We start from the raw sequence: 23,717 nt of genomic DNA, 5'->3' as shown, positions 1-23,717 counted from the left end.
ATCTTACAGGAACGCGCACGGATGGTTGTGCACGCGCTCCCGGGCACATAGGACACGGAGAGCCAGTCGAGTGTCTCGGAGCGGCGGCGCGCTCTCTGAGGCAGCCGCTTGTCGCGCTTTGCTGAAGGAGCCGTGAGCCGAGCTGCGGTAACTGAGATCATTCAGCGGGGATCGTTATCTGCGCTTCGGTATGTAATGCTGTAGTGATTTTTATTTATTTATTTATTTATTTATTTATTTAGAGAGAGAATGGCGACAAAAAAAAAAACGAAAAACGATTGTGCGTAAAGACAGATTTTACGCGTGTCATTTTGACCCAATATCTCCGCTTCTTTTATTCATCACATATTTAAGTGTTAAGTAGCCTTGTCTAATGTTTCGTCATTACAGTACAAACAAACTTAATAGATCGATATACGCCAGCTGCCTATTTAAGGCAACCTGCCAGTGTGTCATCATGCTGCAATGTGGACATCATCATTTAATTCTTGAGTAAATTATTCATTGAAGAGCGTTTTTTAACGGGCCACTTAAGATAAACAGAAAAGAAAGAAGTAAGCGTGATCGCTTTTGCGCAGCTTTGGAGTTGCGTGAAACGGAGGAAACTGGCGTGACCTCCCAGTGACCGCTTCAACTTTCAACTCTGGGTGCCTGCGGTTATCAGGATCTGCAATAATCCAGTCAAAGTGATGCGCACCCGCGTCCAGCCACTGCTGCTGCTAAAGGGCTGAATTTATAATCTACCATAACCAGATATCTTCTCCCTTTCCGTATTTCATGTGATTTTTGGAGGGTATCATTAATCTACGTTTGTGTATTATTCTTCAATATGGCACATGCATCACATAATACCCTGAGGATTAGATTTGGCTCCAAAATGGAGACACCACCACCACCACACTCCCTCCTGCTGCTCCTACTTACTCGGCTGGACAAATGTATGGGTCCCTGAGCAGAAATTAGTTTGGGAGCCCATCCTGAACAATCAGTCCTCTATAGTCACCACTAATAAAGTTTTAGTAAACATTTGATTCAGTTATGAAGAAAGGGCAGGTAAATTAACAATTAGTAGTATGACATGAGTTTTCCCGCAGCTCAAACCCAGGTCGCAGAAAATATTAAGCTGGTTGAATATAAAACTGAAAAAGACAACTATCAAACCTACAGGGCTGGATTTAGGATGATGTGGGCCCCTGGCCCCTGAGCGAGAGCCCTAACCTTGGAAGTGTCTCTTATGCATATGTGATTGCACATATGCATATATGTGGTATATATATGTGTGGTATATATATATATATATATATTATTTATTTATTTTGAGAGAGAATGGGGATTACAGAGGACAAAAAAAACATATATATATATATATATATATATATATATATACATAACCGCATAACCGCATCTAACCGCATATGCACATCTGCTTCAAACTGGGAAAATCTGAATAAAATTTCTACTTTGAATAGTTTTTAAGAATGAAAACCCAAAACAGTTTTTTGTAACTATGCTAAGTTCGTACTTGACCTTGTCTCTGAAAGACACCAACACAACAGCAGAAGCCACTTAAAGCTTGCAGATGTCACATCTGATGTGCTTGGGGCCAGATGAGCCTCTGATGTCACTGTTTTTAAAATCATTACATCTTGGCCAGTATTTACATATAGGGTCCATACATGAGCTGACCAGAGTTCAGAATGTCTGCAAGTGATTTCTGCAATGATTCCTGATTTAGTTCCCATACAGATTTTAAGTGGGATAATTGCAGGTAAAGCCATGGACTCATATGAGTCATAAAATGCAATTCTCAGTTGTTTGAACTGATTTTATCAATAACCAAACCAGAACAAGAAAAGAAGATTTTTGTGTAATATAATACATTTCCCACAGCTTGAAATATTTTAAATGAGTTTTTCAAACTCATCTTTTCTTATTATTTCTATTGTTAAGGAACAAATTCGACATTTTGGGGGGTTCTGTGTGTTGTATGAAATTTTTAGCGTTTTTGGCCCCTTTGTGGTTTGTAGCTGCACATGTCGTTTATGCATCCGTCTGGCTCTGCTTAATGTGGCCTGATGTTTTTCTAAAGCTAAAACATTCCTAATGAACAGAACAGCTGGAATCTGTGAGACAGATTTTTTTTTTCTTTTTCCAAGCAGAAAACGCGCTCGCTTCTTTTGTCAGTGCAGAGGTGACCAAACCAACAGATAGCAGAATAAGAGGAACCTGCGTGTAAAATGGGGATGATTGAGGATGATTCCAGTAGAAACACTGTGCGAGTATGGGATTTCTCTCGTGCTTTGTGTGTGTGCGTACGTCACCGGTCAGGATCACAGCCGTGGATCATCTGGGGGGGGTAACGAATCACCACGCAGACCTATGGCGGAGCAGGGCTGCAGGAGGGGGAGGGCACGAAATGTAAGGCGGACATTACTCCATTTGTAATGAAGGGTCTTGGAGAGGGGTCTCAGATCAAGAGCCGCTGCCGCTGCCGGGTCAGAGTGGATTACAAGGAGAGAGCGAAGCGAAACAAAAAGGAAATCACAGCAGCTCATCGGTGGATGCACCGGGGACTGCGTGGAAGAGGAGAAGCGGTTCGTGCGCACAGAGACGGACAGAGGACCGAGAACAGACACAAATAAGGCACAGGAGCAGTGGATTTTTTTTTTTTTTTTTCTGGAGAAAGAGCGGCGCAATATTTCCTCTTCTGCATCTCCAAGAAGAAATCTGTTGGGAATAATAATAATATATACATTTATACATATTGAAAAAAAAAACACAACAACACGGAAATAAAATAAGTGCACGCTGATCGCAGGAAAAGGATGAGCGTGTTTTCTACCGGGAGCAGGGAACTGAGGTGAAGGGGCCCCAAAGAGACCACCTAAAACACAAACACAGGCAAGACAATTTGAGATTATATGTTTCCTGAAGCACTTTTAAAGTTTGACTCAAAACTTAGGCTACGGTGAACGCATTTATTTGTTGGGCAGTTCTCCTTTTGGGGGATTTCAAATTAATTAAACTGAGCTTAACGGTGCAGTCAGCAAACTATCAGGTAATTTAATAAGACAGTTAAACAGGTCAGGTTGTGACTAAAACACTATCTGACGGCATTTTAGATAAACATACGGATGGGAAATATACAGAACTGTTCCCATTTCCTCGAAGTGGGTGCAAAAGTTCAAACTACATATTTAATCTAATTTTAAGTGAAGCTTGTGATTAGTTGATTGGATCGGTGTAACTCACAGTGAGCTGCTATAATCTAATGTAACACTTCGTAATTTACTAGAATCTGATTATTAGTGCATCACTAAATCAATGTGTCTACTGCGTCTGACTTTCAGCCACCGCACGCATCTCTAATACAGTTTATTTCATTATTTGCATCATTTACTTTTTTTCCCCATCGTTATTAACTGGGTGTTTTACACATTACAACGTATGCCTAAATTGCTTGATATTTTGTTTGTGTTTGTGTCACTTCGTGAATCTTCATCTTCACTGAACACGCAGCGGTGATCTTTAAAAACCGAATCAACATGTTTTGCTGTGTGTGTGCGTGTGCGTGTGTGTGTGTGTGTGTGTGTGTGTGTGTGTGTGTGCGCGCGCGCGTGTGTGCGTGTGTGTGTGTGCGTGTGCGTGTTTGTCCAGTCAGTCATGGCGAACGGAGGGGACCAGTTCGGCCTTGCAGATCGCCCGGACTCGGACAGTCTGGACTCTCCAAAGGAGAACAAACAGGAAAATCTCAGCTTCACTTTAAAATCAGCAGCTGCTTCACCGCAGACAGATTCCAGCCAGCAGGTAGCGGCCTCTGCTGCAGACCCTGATGTAAATATAAAATATTTATCACTACTAACTGCCGCTTATTCACTAGAACATAGATTTGTGTTTAATATGCCAAAATGTTAACGCGTAATGAGCATTTTTGAACATAACGTTTGATTTTGCATTTTAATATTTTTCATTGAATCCAACAGATTAAGTTCGCTAAAGTGCAACTAATTTCGAGCTATTTTATTTCACAAATTTGAAGGAAAAACTTCGCTTTGTTTTCCTAGAATGTCTATATATATATATAAAGCAGTGTTTGTGTTTCCGCCGTAGGGAATGGAGGGGATCAAAGTTGTCCTTCATGACAGGGAACTTTGGACAAAGTTTGACGAAGTGGGAACTGAAATGATCATCACGAAAGCTGGAAGGTAGGAGGCATTACTTTGTTGTATGCAACAGAGATGTCCAATTACCACAACGCCTGGATCTCCAGAAAAAAAAAAAAGAGCGAAACAAAAACGCTGCGTGTTATACATAAATAAAGAAAAAAACTGTTATGAATCATTTTAACAAAATAAGGTCTGGAATACGCATGTCACAGAGGGCCCCAAGGGACGTTTCGTCTCAGGAGAGCAGGAAGGAATTTATGCAGCCTACTTTTCCGTCCGTTTTAGTTTGCAACGTCACATTGTTTATATCATTTATTTTTTATTATGCTAGAAATGCAATGTTATTTCTTTTTCTCTTTTTTTTTTCCACGTTTCCCCTGCAGGAGAATGTTCCCCAGCTACAAGGTCAAAGTCACAGGACTAAATCCAAAGACCAAGTATATACTCCTAATGGACATCGTGCCCGGAGATGACCATCGCTACAAATTTGCAGACAATAAATGGTTTGTCTATTGCATCTCGTTACTACGCAACAATATGTAGTTTAGCGATGTTTTAGGAGCTTGAAAAAAAAAACTGGTTATATTAATTTCAAGTGAGGCCCACAATTTGAAACACAATATATGTATATATGTTTCAGTTTTATTCTATATAATTCTGACCTTTGAAACTTATACAAGTGGTGGTTTGAACCGAGATGATCCGAGTTTCTACCCTCCACTCGACCCTGCCTCCGCGCTGCGTAAAAGGTTGGGTCCTTACGCGGGCTGCGGCTGGCCTACTTCCCCATGTTTCTCCCTCTGTGTGTGTCTGCCCGGCGGTTACATCAGAATATGACGGGTTCACGGAGCGGACAGACGGCACAGACCGGATTAAAGTCTCTCATTCAGCTTGTGCTGAGGCTAAAACCCGAACGGACCACTGACTCTAATGAGATTCATCAGTGCGCTGCTGCCACCCCACAACGCCAAAAATAAGCTTTCCTTTTGAGAATAAGACAGGAGGAGCGACTGTGGATAAACTCGTTGACATATAAAGTGCTCGTAATAGATGTCTAAATGTTTGTTGTTGTTTTTTTGTCCTTGTGCTGTACAACCCCGAGGCCTTATTGGGAGACAGCTTTAGGATGAGGTTTCTGTTTCCCGATGTGTAAGCCACATCAAGCTTGTTTTTTTTGCTGTCTCTGGAAAAGTTTGTAAAACCTGCGGTTTGCAAAAGAAAAAAAATAAGAAGTGGAACTGTTTTATCCATAATTTAACTTTTTTTTTTTTTTCCTTTTTTCGTTTGGTGTTATGAATGTCTCTAAATTGACTTTACAGCCCAACCCATAGTTTATGTTAAGTTTATTTTTAACAGGAGAAACAAAAGGAGAGATTTCTTTAAATCTTATTAAACAATTTTAATCAATATTTCTAAAAACATTTAGTCAAAGATAGTTAAATGTCTGTCAATAATAATAATAATAATAATAATAATAATAATAATAATAATAATAATAATAATAATAAAAAATCATGTTTTATTTATTATTATTATTATTATTATTATTATTATTATTATTATTATTATTTACTTATGGTTGTGGATTGCAGGACCAAGCATTTAAAACTCGCTGTCACTAAAAGAATGTGATGAGCCTGCAGGTCAGCAGCACATGCTGTGTGGGGGGGGAAGCAGAGGAGACTATTAATCATAAAGGCTGGAAAATAAAGACTCAAGAGTGAGAGTTACCTGAATTATTGTGCCAGAGAATGGTTGTAGGTTCAAGTGACAAGTGGTACCAGAACAGACTGAGAAAGTGACTGACAATGAGGCTAATGTCCTCATGTGGGACATGACCGTCCCTACGGATTGTGTCATTTCTGTGAACTGGCCAGACATTGTGCTCCATGACAGGAACAACAGGATGAATTACTTACTTGATGAATATATATCAGATGACAATAACATTTTGAAGAAAGAGGCAGAGAAAACAACAAAGTTCACAAATCTTAGAAGTCGGGCACATGGGGAAAAGAAACTCCAGTCATGTCAATTGTAAATGGAGATTTAGGAACCATCAAGAAAGGCTTCCAAGAGGAACTGGACAAACTCCCATGCAGAGTTGGTGCCAACGAAATGCAAAAGATGCATGCTGTCACACAAATCCTCAGCTAAACAATCTGTCTGACCCCTGGTGAATGAAACAGCAATAAAAGAAGAAATGCTGAGAAAATAAACATAATGTAGCAATAATAACAAGCGATCAGTATTTTAAAATTCTCAATTTAGAATCCTCCATCCATTCTTGTGTTTAGGTCAATCAATCAATCAATCAATCAATCAATCAATCAATCAATCAATCAATCAATCAATCAATCAATCAATCAATCAATCAATTAGAGCACACAGACAACTGTTATATATAACTATAGTTCCTATGGGTCCTTTCTGTTTTGCCTTAGCCAGCATCGTGACTAAAACACACTTTACAAGCTATGCTGCATCGTTCATTTGCCTCCTAATAAAGAAGCGTAACTATTTAAAGCTGGATGCAAATGTTTAAATTTGTTATGACAACATGCAATGCTAAACCTTTACTTCTTAGCCACGGCTTGGATTTGTGGTTCATTAGCAGCAGCTGCCTGGGGGCTAAGAGTCCAGCTTGCTAACATTCTACTGAGTTTGAGTTTAGCATTAGCATTATCACTTAACTCATTAAGCCGGATGCACATATTATTAATCTATTTTATTATGGTGGCATGTTAAACTTTTCCCTGACAGCCACATTTGCAATCGGCTGCTCACTGGCATCAACTGCTGCACAGTTAATAGCTCAACATGTTGCTATGCTAGCAAGTTTAATTTTAGCACAAAAGTCACTAAAAAAAACCTGATGCTTGGTGCAAAATGTTCAGTTTCTTTAAACAAGATGATATTTTAAATGCTTGCTACCACTAGTTCTGGATTAAGGGGCTCGATTGCTTCAGGTTTACTTTAGCGCTGCAGTGCTTGAGTCCCGTCATCTGCAGAAATGCTCAGATGACTCTACAGTCGTTGGGGGTATCAGACATGGTCAAGATGTTTTTTAGTAAAAAAAGAGACGTTTTTTGGCACAGTGTGAAAACAATTATCTTATCTTGAACGTGAGCAAAGCAAAGGAGATGGTTGTGGATTTCAAGAGAGACAAGATTAGGTCAAAAACTATTTCCATTATGGAAGAAGAAGTGGATGTGACAGAGGAATATAAATATTTTGGGGTTCACTCAGACATCAGGCTGGGCTGGAGTTACAACGAGAAAGGACTGAGAAGGCTGAGGCAGCTTAGATTCGTTAAGGTTTGCAGAAAGATGCTGCACATCTTCTATAAATCTGTTGTTGAGAGCGTTACTGTCGGGGTGGCAGCATCAGAACCAGGAACTTAAAAATGTTCAGCAACCCGATCAAGAAGGCTGGTCCTGCTCTGGTTATGATTATGAAAAGAAGGATTCTTCATGAAATTAAGAAAATTACAGACCACATTTGGACTGTTATACAACAACAGAGGGTCTTCAGTTAGAGGCTTCTGTATGTTTTGTTGTAACATAGACTGCTACAGGCGATCCTACAACAACATTTAATTTCTCTCTGGGATCAATATTCAATAATCAAGTATTCTTGAATTTGAAATGTATTCTAACAAGATTGTATGCCAAAGCTTTCCTGACAACCACAGCTAAAATCTGCTATTCATTAGCAATAATTGCCTCAGGTTTGCAGTAAGAGTCAAAGTTACTAGCACGCTAACTCATTTAACTTGAACATTAGCAGTTAAATCCAGATAAAAACCTAAATCTTTACTCCAACACAAACTTTCTGAACCTTATAAGGGGTCAGAGCCTCAGGTGATGCATTTATTACTACAACATATTTAAACATAACAACCTAATTGATCTCTGCTGCACAACATGTGACAATAACAGACAACTAAGCCACCACCTCTGTGTAATTCTCATGTTTAAAAATAAATTTGTTCATTAAATAGGTTGCATTTAAAAACTAGCATGCTTTAAAATAAATAAATAAATAAATAAATAAATATTGGCTAATACCCAAAACATATTTTGGGATGTATTAAATTTAAAATATCTAAGTGTAAAATCAGTGTTTAAAAAATGTATATAAAACGTGACCTCCTTTTCTTCTTTTGGGCTTTTATCTTCAGCAAACCTCAAGTCTGAAGGCCTAAAATTAGTAGGATACTAAAAGCAGAATACTTTACTTTTTCACTTTAGTATTTTTATTGTAACACTTGAATGGATCTTAGCTATATCCCGTAAAAAGAACATTTTATTTTACACTTTAAATATATGTCGAAACAACAAAACGCCGCTCTTTATTTGAGTCTAATTAAAGCTCCGGTCAACGCAGGCCTCCTCCCGCCGGAGGCAGCCGAGACCGACTGCGCCACGGGGCGCTCGGCAAATCACTGCAACAGAGAGTGAGAGTCTCACTTTCTGGTCATTTTTCTATCTCATGGGTGGATTTATTTTATTTATTTATTTATTTATTTATTTATTTTTTTTAACCATTCAGGTCTGTAACGGGCAAAGCAGAGCCCGCGATGCCCGGCAGGCTCTACGTCCACCCGGACTCTCCCGCTACCGGAGCGCACTGGAGCCGCCAGCTTGTCTCCTTCCAGAAGCTCAAACTCACCAACAACCACCTGGACCCCTTCGGACACGTGAGTCAGCTCTCCTCCTGTCCGTCCACAAACTGCTCTGGATAATTTAAAGACAGAAATTTAAAGGTGATAAAATAAATAGAAAGATAACCGCGTATATAAAAAGAATCAACTATTTAATGAACGTATTTTGTTGGCCAAATTAGTTAATTAGAATCTCCATTTAAAATATATTTATGTTCTTAATGTACAACGAAAACAACACATAATAGACCACATCAAGCGCTCTCTCTCTTTATCTTTCTTTCTTTCTTCTTTTTTTTTTACATTATGAAAAAAATAAAAATAATAATAATAAAAAGCATTTCCAGTATTCCCATTAGGGATAATGATTTCAATGAATCCAGAGTCCATTAGCTCATTGATGTTACCAGAGGAAATATTAAACCCTGTGGATAAACAAAAGGTTCCTGTACACAGAAAGACTGGTCTAGTCTGGAAATAGTTTGGACTACTTAATTCACTGTTACTACAGTTTGACATTACCGATTATTGTTTCAAAAATAGATTTAAAGAATCTGTAAAACCTTTTTATGATGCCGAGGTTTGCTCAAATCTGAATACACAGACTAGTTTTGAATTGTGTATGTTATGCAATAAGACAAATTATATTAATCCAGTAAAATAAAAAGTATTTGATGAGAATATGTGATTTGAATGTAGTCTATCACAATATAATGGATAAGTGTCAACAGTTAAAACCACTTCATGAACGATTAAGATGAATGTTTGTTAAAAAATAAATAAATAAATAAGTAAATAAATAAATAAATAAATAAATAAATAAATAAATAAATAAAATCACTTGGTCTTTTCTTAGCGTTCGTCGCTTTGATCCGACCACAAATGTATTTTAATCATCAACAGGAACAAAGAAATCTGAAAAACTGCAGAATCTCGACCATATGGGTTCAATCTCAATAAAGTCTGTCCAACCACCAGCATCTACTAGAAGGATGACGGGCCTGTCGGTATCATTTTCTCCTTTCCTCCCGTGCAGATAATACTCAACTCCATGCACAAATATCAACCTCGTCTCCACATTGTCAAAGCGGATGAAAACAACGGCTTCGGCTCAAAGAACACGGCTTTCTGCACCCATGTGTTCCCAGAAACCGCCTTCATTGCCGTGACATCTTATCAAAACCACAAGGTAGGCCTTTCTCAAACATCACCAGTTATAGCAAACATTATAACTGGTGTTTAGATATAATCTGGTGTTGTATCACAAAGTGCATTCTCTACAAAGTTTAATTAGTGTTTCCTTGTGAACATAAATCCCTGTGTGTGTGTGTGCGTGCGTGTGTGTGTGTGTGTGTGTGTGCGTGCGTGTGTGTGCGTGTGTGTGTGTGTGTGTATGTGTGTTCATGTGAGTGCTGGTCTCTTATGAGCTGTTTCTTTCCCTTGATCTTGAGTCCTTCAGTTTTTCTGACACCTACTAAAGACAGATTGCTGAAGCTTTGAGCCACAGGGTCGATACATTTTCATAAAGACTCACTTTGATCTGATTTCACTTTCACACAAAAAAAGGGGAAAAAAACATTAAACTTGATAGCAATAAAAATGAACTTTCCAATATTATTTCTTACATCGTTATTTTTTTTAAATTAAAACTTTAACTTAATCTCATAATTTAGTATGTCATTTGTAATGAATAGATAATGCAGTTCTAATAAAAAAATAACTAAATTAAAAAAACATAATCATAATTAAGCTGCCAACTTACAGTAAATGTTATATCAATTCAGCCAATGTTAAATTTGATTATTTTTATTGTATGGTTCAATGCAAGTCAATTGGTCAATTATTTAAAAAAAAATAAGAAAAGGTTAAGAAATTATTTATAATCTTTATCCAGCAGATATAGTTATAATTTATTATTTCTAAACAATTGTAAAAATGTGATTTATAAACAATACTGTTTGCTAATGTTAGCTACAAATGTTTTGTTGTGCATAAACTTTGTTACTTTTACTTCAGTTTGATTAAAATTGATTTTTTTAAAAAGAAAGTTTCATTATTTATTTGTATTTATTTATTTATTTATTTATTTATTTAAAGTTTTTATTTAATATATAAGCAATTGAGAAAATCAGAATAATTTGAACTTCATTAAGGCACTCACACCAAGCAGCTTGTAATAATGTTTTATGTTCCAGTGCAGAAATCAGAGCTGTTGAGGCTAAACCTTGGCAGCGACCATCAGTCTTTTCAGCACTTCAAAGTTTGTTTGGACCTGATCTCTGGCCCACTTGTCCTGCTGAAGTTGCTCCGTAGCCAAAAGAAATCCTTCAAAACGCAGAAGGTTTACTTTCATGACATCACCAAGAAAAATCTGAAGCCTCGACTTCAAAGCTCAGAGCTTCGGACCTCTAAAAGCCCAGTGACTGTTTGGGTAAACAGTTTATTCCGCGTCAGCTGGTCAGCTGGCGAGGACGCTGCACTCTGAGCACCAACGGCCGAGGAATGCTTGGTTGTCCGGAGCTCAGACCGAGCTGCTTAAAGTTTCAATCACAGCCGTTAGGGACGCATGTTTAGGTTTGGGTGAATCCACAACACTGTGTTTTGTCTGCCTTCTTTGACTTCTGTCCTATTTGAACGCTTATGCTCTTGGCTTTCCGCACTCAGATCACGCAGTTGAAGATAGAAAATAATCCATTTGCCAAGGGCTTCAGAGGCAGTGACGACAATGAGCTGCATCGCATGGCCAAGCTGCAAGGGTGAGTGTTTACCATTTGTTTTCGCTTCTGCGTGTTTGTAGGCATTTCTAAGAGTTAAATCCTTTTTGTTTGTCTCCATTTTAAGTCATAGGTGATGCTGTGCATGTTGTGATTGCATGCATATGGCATAGCCAAGTGGTTTGAAAAGGTTTGAGCTTTTGTCACCTGAAGGCTGAACTCTGACTCAACGGCCAGTGAAAACACTGGATTGATAAACGTATGACATCACATTGCTGCAGGTCTATTAGGCCTGTCGCTGCTGATTGGCTGACGACGGCCCTGCATGGTGTGAGATTGTGTGCCGAGCTAATCTCTGTTCGAGTCGCATAGACATTTCAGAGACTTTAGTGAGCTGTTACTGATCGGAGGGAGAAGAAAACCCGGTAGAGGGGCGAGGGAGGGAGATGCAGCACCCATGTTTTCGTGTTGTTGAGGAGAGGAGAGTCTATCTGAAGTGACACATGGATGGATGTTTATTTTTAGAGCGGTGAATTATCTCACAAGAGCATTGGCTGAGCCTGTGTATGTGCGTGCATAGAGTGTGTGTGTGTGAGCAGGAGTCAGGGAGATGTGGCCCGCTGTCTCCTACATACCACAGAGTTCACACAGAGGGCAGCGAGTGCAGGGGGGGAAAAAATCACAGCTGAAAGGTTGTGGAACAACTGAATGGGACGGAGAGAAAATAACAACAAAACGGACGTATTAACAAAGAAAATTAAATGTTATAAGGACAAATGCATCTAATCCCAGAGTCCCCCTCTTCTTTTAATCTTGCAGCAAAGATTACCCCGTCATTCCTCGCAGTACTGTCCGACAGAAAGCCTGCTCTGCTGGGAGTCCCTTCAGTGGGGAGGGCCGAGGTCTCCGGGGGTCCCCTGACGCCATCGGCTCCCCTTTCAGCTGCGAGAACGGTTTGAGCTGCGGCAGTCCTCAGGAGCTGCTGAGCGCCCCGCCTGTTCACTACGCCCATCCTCACCCACACCTGCAGCCTGCCCAGCAGCTGCAGGGCTACAGCTACAGCAAGAGGAAAGGTGGGTGCGACGTTTGCACTACAGTCTTCACAGAAAGGCCTGCTAACTTATAAAGCTAAATATGAGAAAATTACATAATCTAGTGTTCCATATTTTTAATGATCAGGTCAGTTTTAAACAAAACTCTTTTTATTCTGTTTTTTTTAACTGCATCTGAACGCAGATAAGTGGTTAACAAAGATGCACAAATATAGCTGACAAACAGATTTATATTAATTTGCCCCATTCCTTGCCCTTACTTAGTGTCTGCAAATCTAATTAGCATCAGATTTACAAGGACAGCAGCTGAATGAATAAATAAATAAGTTATTTTCATGTGAACCCATTTGCGCTCTCGATGGATACTCAGACATTATAATCAAGAGCAGTAAAAAAAGAAAATTAGAGACCTCTTCAGTAGACCGCATATTTAGTTTAAAAAAATGAGATCCTCTCATTCCTTCAATGAGATGTGAATAATTTCAGTTTGAATTCAGACTTTGGATGCATTCATTTAGTTTTAGCTAGCTGTCACAGTTCTCATTGAAAGACGTGTAAATGTTCTTTCATCAATGGCAGTGGTGTAATTTCACAAAAAAAAAAACTTTTGAAAAATTCACTTTTTAATTTTAGTACCTTCATTTGGGGAAAATATCTTAGATTCAGAAGGTTGATGCCCACAAAATCTGCTTATTTAAATGTATCCAGGCCATTTCTCTTTTTTTACATTTACACTTTTTCAAAGGTGATCAGAGTTTCTTCAAACATTTAACTACTTAGAGTAAATAATCAAGTCATGTTTTTGTGTTTCCCTGGGGAACAAATACCTGGTGACACACATCAGAAGCTCAATTATTTTTGCCACCAGCTAATAAGCTAAATGAGGAGCCAAGTTTGTCTTGGCACCACACGCAGTGAGCACCGTGACGAGGGAAGAGAGACATCTTTAGAGCTCACATATGGAGGCTGACTACAGAGAGAAGCATCCTGGGTTTACCAAGCCTTCACAGCAAAACCTGGGCACATAATGGCAGGAAAATGGTTTCTGGATCCTACCATCACAAACATAAACATGTAAAGTTTGCTACGCTCTATTATGACTGTAAGTGCTGCAACTGTGTGTTTTGAATCAACTTGCAGTACCAAACACCCCAGTTTGGTTAGGAGCACAGCCCTGTTGGCAAACTGAGGTTGTGGCGCTGGTGGTTTTGTGAAAAACTATTTCCTACCATCAGTTTTTCCGCCTCTCAATAAATGGACACAGATTAAAGGCTGGAATTTTCTTTTTTTCTCCAGTATGAGACAGTGCTAAAGGCATTTTTTAATACTTCTGTCTGACTCTTTAAAAGGATGCCAATTAATGTGGTAAAACTGTTTTTCTGCATAGAAGTACATACTATATACAGTTGATTACATCTATGAAATAACATCATGTTTGCAGTTTTGCCAATAAGTTGGGAACATTGGTGAAATCCACAATTTTACATTAAGAATGGATTCATCTTTTTGACTCGTGGCCCTTAATGTAATTTATCCCGAATCTGCCAAACCATAAAATCTATCTGCTGTGCAATAATTATTTTCAACTCCTCAGCTTAAAGCTGCAGTATGTAGCTTTTATAGAAAATAGGTGGAGGTGCTTGATATTTTCACAGACTATCTGTCTCCATACTGTCACAACATGGTGACAGTTTTAATAAATATATATAGCTATATTAAAAAAACATAGAAGTTACATACTGCAGCTTTACGTCAGGAGTTCTGATGTTCATCCTTTGTGTCCTAAATGCTGAATGAAGCCGATATTTTTCTCTTTCTCTCTGCAGCAGAGGAGAACTGCTCTCCAAGGAACCACCAGCCTCCATACAAGAAACCCTTCACTGGTGGTTCACTAAGCGAGGAGGAGTCCTACTACCACCCCTCCTCCTATCCTGCTCCTCCACCCGGTTTGTCAAACCTTCCCACTCTTGGTCTCACTGACTCCCCCTACAGCTCAGACATGGGACAGCGTCAGGCATGCATGTTTGCCGGCTCAGAGCCCAGAATGGATGAATTCAACTGCACATCCTGGTCGTACACCTGCCCGCTCCCTACCGCCATGACCCCCGTGGAACCCTACCCGCCTTACACTCCTCATCCCCCCTACAGCTCCAGCCCCCAGGGCTCTAGACTAAGCGCGCTGGCCCATCAGAGTTCTCCGTCGCTGGGAGAGCACATCCCACACGATCCCTACCAGAGCCAGAGCTCCGGACCTCGATCGCAGAGCTCCCAGAGTGTTCCCAGCAGACAGCTTGGCTCTCCTCTCAGAGAGTTTCCCCGCTACACGCCCAACCTGTCGCCGCCTCTCTATCACACGCTAGACACCCACACACACATCAGGTGTGGAGTCCCAGAATGGAGTGCAGCCTCCTAACCAAACCATAAAGACAGATTCACCATAAACTCCCTGCTCTCCTTAGAGATGCTGCACTGAACGAACTGAGATACTTTTTGTAAAGTTGTTGTGAATTTTGTGACGTTGTGCTGTGTAAGTCATGTTCCTCCTCTCTGCTAGAAGGAGCAGCAAATTATTAAGGACCTAACATAAAGGACATTAGTGAAATGTAGCCTCTTCCAGGCAGCCTGGTGATCAGTGACGTTGTTAACTTTGCGTCTATTTGAAGCTCATTCTAACAATTGCACTGTGATTCATTTCTTAAGGCCAGACCCCCTGAACTGCACTTGGCTGTTTCTCTCTCAACATCTGCTACTTTATGCATGGTGAAGGATGTGAATTGTGCACACTGTCAGTCAGACAGCAACATTTATCCACCAATGTAATCTCAGTTATCACAACACAGCCCAGGGCGGACTTGTCTCTCTTGTTAGTGGAGCAAAGTGCTGCTCCGTGCTCAGTCTCGGCGAAGGAGAAAAGGCTCTGCGTTGTCCAAATGTGTGCTAGTGTACATGCAAACCCGGTGTCAGCTCAGCTAAAGGATGCTCCGAGTTTAATTTCCAATGAGACAGCCAGCGATAGCTGCAGGCTCCCCTTTGCAGAGATAAACACTTTGTTTAGATCGCGCTACAGGCTGAAAGACCTGTAAACACTGCTTCCATTGCATTCTGGGTAAATGCACAAGTCAGCGTCACGCAGCTGTCACTGGTGTCCTCTCAGTCACCCCCCAACTGACCAATCAGCATCCTCTGTTCACAGAGTAGCAGCAAATGAACACCAAGCTTATATTTATGCTCAGCTGACCGCAGAGGTTTATGCGTGTGTGTGTGCGTGCGTGTGTGTGTGTGTGTGTGTGTGCGTGTGTGTGTCTGTGTGTGTGTGTGGGTGTGTGTGTGTGTGCTTGTGAATTATTCATGAATCTAATGCTGATTTCTGACACGTGAGGATTGCTCAGCAGAAGAAAAGAAGGAAAAATGATGCTCTGCAGATGAAAATGCTTTGCTTTTGATCGGAATTGGTCTCCGCCCTATTCACACACAATTATTCCAACATTTGCTTTGATTAGATTTCAGTACGTTTCCGTTGTAGCTCACTGTAAACATTCGTATCCTTTTCCTGACAGAAAGCCTGGTTTTATGTTTGTGTCCTGAAGCAGTTTTCATTTCTCTGACCGGGTGTTTTAACATGCAGTAACCTGTTATAAGGTGCTCTAACATGACAACAGCCTCATCATTCCTTAATATGTGTTTGCACACCCGTCTGCCACTTTATTTGGTGCACTTGTTCAGTTCTGTTTACAAATAAAAATGGTGAATTAGCCTTTAAGTATCTGAAGTTGAAATTGAGGCTGCTGGTGGGGGCATGGTGGTGTTGGGAATATTGTCTTGTCTTTTGGGCCTCATAATGCCAACTGCAGCCTACCCAAATGTTGTTGCTGATCATGTTCTTCCCTTTATGTCAACCTGCAGCTAGATAACACCCATGTTGAGCTCAAATCATCTCAGTTTGGCGAAGGCATTGACGGTGGTAGGACTTTGTTCTGCCACTGTAGGACAAATGGTGGGCAACTGTAACCTTGTGTCCTTGGGGAAGGTGCTTCACCCACCTGGCCTGGAGGTGGAGGTCAGAGGGCACATTGATTGGGGGTGCATGGCAGCCTCACTTCTGTCAATCTTCCCCAGGGCAGCTGTGGCTACAATGCAGCTCATTACCATCGGTCTGTGAATGAATTGGTGAATGATTGAATGTAGTGTGAAGAGCTTTGGAGTCCTCTGGACTTGAAGAAGTACAGGCCATCTACCCAAAATGTCTGAGGAATGTTCCTGACACCTTGTTGAATCTTTGTCACAAACAATTATGGGAGATCTGAAGCCATAAGAAAGTCAAGTCTAATCTTCTGTTAGCACAGTGTACCTAATAAAGTGGCCGGTGAGTGTGTCTGCGTGTGTGTGTGTCTGCGTGCATGTACGTGCGTGTGTGTATAAAATGAGATGTTTTAGGGTGTGTGTGTGTGTTTTTTTTTTGTTTTGTTTTTTTTTGCGCTGTTGCTGTTAATAGTATTTATTGCTCCAGGTTTGTAAAGTTTGCTTGTTATTAACTTGTGGAAAAAGTTTTGAGGATTTATCTCCAGTTTTACTCTCCATCCCAAAGTGTTGATAAATAATTGTGGAAACTGAAGAAAACAACATGTTTTATTGGAGAAAAAAAAATACAGATTTATAAACAGAAATTGAATAAATTTTTTCAAGAGAGAGTCGACTGGTTGTACGTTCTTCTTTCACGTGGCGTTCAACGTTATCGGTGGGTTATTTAAAGCACGTCCAGCGTCTCTGTAGTGGAAACTCTTTTGAGTGCCGCTCTCTTTATCAGCTCAAATGCATGTACGAATATGAAGGACCTGATAAGCAGCAAAGCCTCACTCTGTTGTGTTGAATGTGTTTCCTGCTGAGAGATTGCTCTGCAGGGAACCCTTAGAGGGTTCTGGATGTGCCGTGCATACCTTGTTGTCCTCCTCTTTATCTCTGACAGGTTGTTTGGCGTCTCGCTCTCCACCAGCTGGACCGTCTCTCTGACAACCTGCTGCCCTGAGAAGGAAGGGGGTCCGTCGCGATGGAGGACAAAGAAACTCCCGTTCAGACTCCCATGTGTTGGTTTTTCTGCCAACATGTTGCCGCAGCTCTCACAGAGTTGGTCACATTTCAGAAGTTGTCGGCCCTCTATTTCTCTCACCCTTTTTACGTCTCTTTCTTCTTTCCTGTTTCCATCACATACACCGTAAGGTCAGGGGTTAAGCAGGCACCTCTTCAGAGGCTCTGTTCCTCCTTAACCCTTTGTCTCCGGGCAGACTCAGTCCAGAAGGGGGAGAGAGAGCCAAATTCCACAAGTTTCCACATGTGAAAATGCATTTCTTCATGATTGCATGTACAGCAACAGGACCTTCTGACATGTTTTTGGCAAAAAAAAAAAAAAAAGGGAAGGAGTGAATAAAGTGCTGGGTGAAGTGGGACTAATATTAAACACAGACGCTGTGGACTGTGTAGGAGTGCGGGACCTCAATCAGTCGGTGGAGGACTTTCTCAGACATGCTGGTCGGAGAGTAGATGGATGAAGCTGTGTGATCAAAGAGCCTAAGTGGTGTTTATCATTAGTCCCATCTCCTCTGCACCACTCCTGCACATACGACTTCTACTATCCCTTCTTATTCTGCAGCAATACACTAGTTATGTGCCCAGATCTTCTCAGCTGCGGTGGTTTGTAACAGAACTGAGTAGCGCGCCCAATTGCCAGTCGCTTGAGCTGAAGCTTTGTATCAGACGAGACAGGCTGTAAACTGAATTATTTGTGCAGAGCAATTTGTCTTACATGAGTGCTTTGAAAAAGATATTACGGACTTATAAAAAGCTATTTTCATTACAGTCTGAGGTATTTGTTTGAATGTATAAATTGGCCTCCCTTCCTAAAGGCATTTGCGTGGTGTTTAGCATTAGTGATGTCATTTTGTGTGGAATAAGTGCTCTGAGATGGAGCGTAATTGGAAAAGATGATTATGGTTGGTCTCCATCGTTCTGATGGCGATCGGTCACCGGAAAGGGGAAAAGGAGAAGAAGCTTTTTTTTTGTTGTTGTTTCTCCAATAGCCTGACAGTAACAGATTAGAATTTGTGTTCAAGGAAGTTTGATTAAAGCTTTTCACACCTTTTATAAGGTCAAAGTCTTCCGGTTTTTGTTTTTTTACATTTTACAACACAATCTCAAACTTCGCTGTCCTTTGTTGGGGTTTTATGTGACAGACCAACATAAAGTAGTGCACAGTTGTGAAGGTGAGGAAGGACGTGTTTTATTTATTTATTTATTTATTTATTTATTTATTTATTTGTAAAACTTTGTCATGCTTTTCTATCCCACCTATACTTGAGTTAATAGTTTGTAAAACTCCCTCTTATTGCTGCAGCTGTTTTGATGTATCGCTCTGTCAGCTTTCAAACACAGAAATTGTTACTCATTCATCTTTGTAAAATATCTTGAAGTCAGTCCAAATGATTGAAGACAGATTCTCTGGAAGAGGAACCTCCACCTCACTGTCAAACCATTCAGCTCATAAAAGATTTTTCCAGGGTTTTTCTGTATTTAGCTCCCTCCGTCTTTCCATCCTCCTCTGTCTGCCAAAGAGAAACATACCTACAGCATGATGCTACCTCTACCATTCCCAGGGTTATGGACAGCATTAGTAGCTCTTGCATTTTGATCATAAAGTTTAACGCTTATCTCATCTGGCTACAGCACCTTCCTCCGTGTCTCTTTCAAGAATTACTTTTTCTTCCCAGTCTTGAGTAAAAGTCAAGATTTGTGGGATGCATAACGAACAGACTCTTCCACCTGAGCTGTGGATCTCTGCAGCTACTCCAGAGGCTGTCATAGCCCTCTGGATGGAGATGACTTGGAAGGTTTGTAGTTGTACCTCTTACTCTTTCCACTTTCAGACGATGGATTGATCCGAGCTCTGAGATGTTCAAAGCTCAGGGCTTTGTGGTTTTTTTTGTTGTTTTTTTTAAGCCCAATCCTGCTTTCAGCTTCTCCACCGCTTTCTCCCTGACCTGTCTGCTGCATTCCTTGATGTTCACTGAGGTCATCAAGTTGTTCACCAGTGTTTTTGCAGCAGATCTCTGAGGCCTTCACAGAACAGCTGGGCATTAACACACAGATAATCTTTTATGCTAAGTAGGAGACTTTCTAATTCAATTTATTACACATAATTTTATGCCAGTGTATCAGAATCATTAGGGTTGAATACAAATGCATGCCACACTTTTCAAACTTTTTTTTGCATGTATCATTTTGTTTCCATTTAATAACTACATGCTTCTTTCTGTTGGTCTATCACATTCACTCCCATGAAGATCCACTGAAGTGTTGCTGACAAAATGTAAAAATGTTTAGGAAATACAAATACTTCAGCCAGAGACTGTACCTGAGACTCTTCATTGATTTATAGTTTTGTTAATAATAATGTCCATAATAAACTTAGTTGAGAGATTGCTGCCCTCCTCATGTGATCTCGTCTGAGAGGACGTGAGCATAAACCCCTTTTTAAGCATGTGTGTATCTGTAATTAGAATCAGTGTGGCACTCAGAGGACAGCACAATGGCAATACAATAATGTAAAACAATAAATGTGTGGCTATTACATGTGGTATAACGGAGTAGGATGCTGGAGTTTTATTTGAATGGTACGATCCATCCTTGTTGGTATTTAAAAGCCACAATAAAGGCTTAATGCTGTTAAGGACTGTATAGTAACAAGACTCTAGCCCAAGCTAATTTCCCCTAAATGAGAGTTTATGGCTGAAACAGCCCTGAAATCACTGAAGTAGATCTTAATATGAGCGTAAGGGCTGTCAAAGATAATAGGCAAAGTAGGGGTGTGTGTTGGTGGGTGTGTGTGCTTGGGCGTTGAGTCTCAAAGACAAAAGGAGAGGTTGGGGGTCAAACTAACAGCAGACTGGCTGGTCCAGGGTCAGAGGGCTCGGGCTAAACTGATCAGCGAAGGCTGTTTATCTAAAACCTCCAAACTATCACCCTGATGGAGCTGCCGCAGCGTCTCTCTTCAGAATTACTCTCTCGCTTTACAGAGCTGCAAAAAAAAAAAAAAGATTTTGCTCTCGTTCACAAAAGCCAAAATAAAAGAAGTGACAGCTAGCTAGCAAGAATCTAGCTTGAATAATTGTTTTAACTCCTAACATACTGCCAAAGTCGCAGCCAAGCATGCATGACGGGGTAAAAAAAAGAGACGGAGGAGTTCCCTCAGTGGGTGGTGTTGGGGGTTTCAAGCCATCATGGAGCCAGTGTCCTGTCCGATTACAGCCAGAGGACTGGAGACGCACGCTAATCCTGCACACAAAGACACAAACATACGCTCTACTGGACACAAAGACAAGCAGCCAGCATGACAATAGGACGTGTACACACACATACACACAAAATCAAGAGATTACACACGGCCCACCCTGACTTCACGGGCTCCGTCTAGACTGGACATAGAATAATGATATCAGTAGCAGGACTTCACATGGCCTCTGTCCATGTTTGGTCACTGTAAAGGGACCGCCGGAGGCCTCGACGTCCCCCAGTTTTTAACAGGCCTTCGCCAATGTCATCATGTTTGTGCTCAAGACAGGAGGGCCCCACCCCAACAAATATTTCAAATATTGCACTTATTGTATTTTATCCATTTGTGTTTTACCTGTCTCAGTTTGTTACAGGATGATAGACTCATTAGATTTAAAAATGGGAGCATAACAACAGGAAAAAGAATGTTGATTAATTAATGCTCTCCTTGTCTGAGCAGCCTGACAGTTTTTTAGATGGATAGCCGTGTTTTGGTGGGTTTGGCTGATCAGTAATCTGTGAGCGGTTCAAAGCTTGGCAAATTGATTTCTGCCCCTACGTTATCTCATCATAACTTTATCTGTCATCCATTTTATTATTTATATTGCACTTTGTTTTGGTCTAATCCTATTAAAGTTTAGTTTGAAGTTTTCATATAGCAAAATTGGAAAATGTTTTCTTCCACATTAGATATTATTATTACTAAAGCAGCATTTTTCACTTTCTTAAAGAAATGTTCTAACTACCACACTGTTTTCCCTGTGATCAGAAATCATAAAGGTCGAGTATTATTGTCAGCACACGCAGGAACACCTGGCAGCTTCCACATCTTCTGCACTTCAGTCGTTTGCCGATCCTCAGTCTCACAAGCTCGCTGCTACTCGTGTACAAACTTGTTTGCTAACAGGCCAAACAAGACTACTGCTGTGAAACAAACACAAACATCAATAAACAAACAAATCCACTCAGACATGCCACCAGCATGCAGGCGGATTTTAGAGCACTCAGTCAGCCTGCTGTCAGCGCCTATTGTTAGCCAGAGGCAGCATTGTTTGGTCCTGTACCCACTGCTTTTCTCTGATCTTGTCTCATTATTTATACATGGTGTCAGAAAGTCGCTGGCCTCACTGTCTGACAAGTTATTAGCATAAACACGGTCTTCCTCTCAATTTCTGTTTTGCATCACACTGTTGACCTTTAATTATGCATGAACAAAATGTTTTCTACCTTTCTACTTAAGAGAGTGTGGGCCGACGCTAGCAAAGCTGAAACTTAAAGGGTTTTGCGACCGAACGTTTACTTGCTTTTTAGCACTGGTGCGATAATAAAAACAAACCAGACCTGGACTCTAAAACTAAAACATTTTTTGGGGAAATCAATTAAAATCTAGCAGAACAAGAAAAAGATACCATTTGGGGAATGTTAGCAGACAGCCATCCATTTATGAACTTTAGCTTTAGTGCACTAAGGTTATGTAGCAGGACAATAATCAAAGGCAGAATGGCAAGTCAATCTGTAAGGCTCAAAAACATAACCAGACAAATTGGAGTGGCCAAGTCAAAGTCAGGACTTAAGACTGACTGAGCAACAGTGGCATCATCTTAAACAAACTTGAACTAACAGAGCGGGCTAAACTTTGTTCGCAGAGACACTAAAGATCCATTTCCACACTGAGAATGTAACGTTATGGCTCAATTTAGAAAAGACTTTAGTAAATCTGAAAACCACATGGTACTTTGCAGCAAAAAATACTAAAGATAAAATTCATAAAGTTAAAATAAAATGATAGTAACAAAAAGACAAAAAGCAGTGAAGTTAAAGTCAAATAAGACTCAAGGCTGTCTAAAGGCGAGCAATGACTGATTTCTGTTGTGGAAAAGTCCACTGGGTCCACAGAACAAAAGTGAAAGAGAAAAGAGCCTCACAGATTCAGGGATTCTGTCAGACTGTCTTGATTTAGGGTCAGATAACAGGCCTTGATGAGTCGACTTCCGGGTCCTGGTGGTGACATATGGATGAAGAAGATCAGAAACCTAAAGAGGTTCATCACCATGCAGGGATTAAGAGTCCAAACCTGTATTCTGTGTTGAATAGGGAGCACTTGCAGAGTGATCAGAAAGGAGTGGCATGGCAGCTTTTATCCAGTCAAAAAACTTTATATCTGCATTTTGGAGACTGGACAAGCTGCAGATGAATTTTTTCTGAGGCTAGTAAAATCCCAGTCACAGTAAAGTACATAAGAGGAAATACAAACATGAATTATTGTGCATTATTGGATGTAATAACCATTAAGTTACCAACATAATGGTTGGTATTATGTTGAATAATACTTAACTGATGAAAACTGGAATTAATGACATGTCTGATATACGACTAAACTGATAAATTACCATAAAGATTTGCCAGAGAACTTAAGTTTTCAAGTGTACAAAATGTTTCAACAACTTCAGTAGTAGTATACATTTCAAACTGTTCGACTGCAAACTTCAAGACACACTGGGTTTTCAAATTGGTGAAAAGCTGAATATCATCAACTTTTCACCAGGAGATATCACTGAACAACCATAAAAGATTATCTGAGAGAAGTAAACAAAGCATAGGAGTCCTTGTGGGACTCCTATGAGTGACTGAAGTTGATCTGAAGTTTGATTTTCTAACATAAATAAGCCTAAATGCTAAAAAAAACTCTAAACACAGATGATGAGGAGTGTTGCTTTGATATTGATTGACACAAAATAAAATCCAGTTATTCAAAATTCAAAAATACTTTATTAATCCCAAAAGGAAATTAAATGAAAAA

At 40.2% G+C, this 23,717-nt stretch overlaps 1 protein-coding gene across 2 annotated transcripts; it reads left to right on the top strand.

The window, feature by feature from the left end:
- Window positions 1-38: 38 nt before the first annotated feature.
- tbx5b (T-box transcription factor 5b) lies at window positions 39-16,001 on the top strand. 2 transcript variants are annotated; one of them, XM_007559223.2, is made up of 9 exons: window positions 39-188; window positions 3,658-3,807; window positions 4,111-4,205; window positions 4,550-4,669; window positions 8,721-8,868; window positions 9,869-10,021; window positions 11,497-11,588; window positions 12,366-12,619; window positions 14,425-16,001. In XM_007559223.2, exons 2-9 carry the CDS (start codon window positions 3,664-3,666, stop codon window positions 15,009-15,011), a joined length of 1,593 nt encoding a protein of 530 aa, XP_007559285.1. In that variant the 5' UTR covers window positions 39-188; window positions 3,658-3,663; the 3' UTR covers window positions 15,012-16,001. The 2 variants fall into 2 exon arrangements, with proteins under 2 accessions (XP_007559285.1, XP_007559284.1); XM_007559222.2 differs by having other exon boundaries at window positions 3,658-3,834.
- The last annotated feature ends 7,716 nt before the right edge of the window (window positions 16,002-23,717 follow it).

This window comes from Poecilia formosa, unplaced genomic scaffold (assembly GCF_000485575.1).
Source record: "Poecilia formosa unplaced genomic scaffold, Poecilia_formosa-5.1.2 Scaffold103, whole genome shotgun sequence".
NCBI lineage: Eukaryota > Metazoa > Chordata > Actinopteri > Cyprinodontiformes > Poeciliidae > Poecilia > Poecilia formosa.
This window is presented reverse-complemented; position numbering and strand designations above follow the sequence as displayed.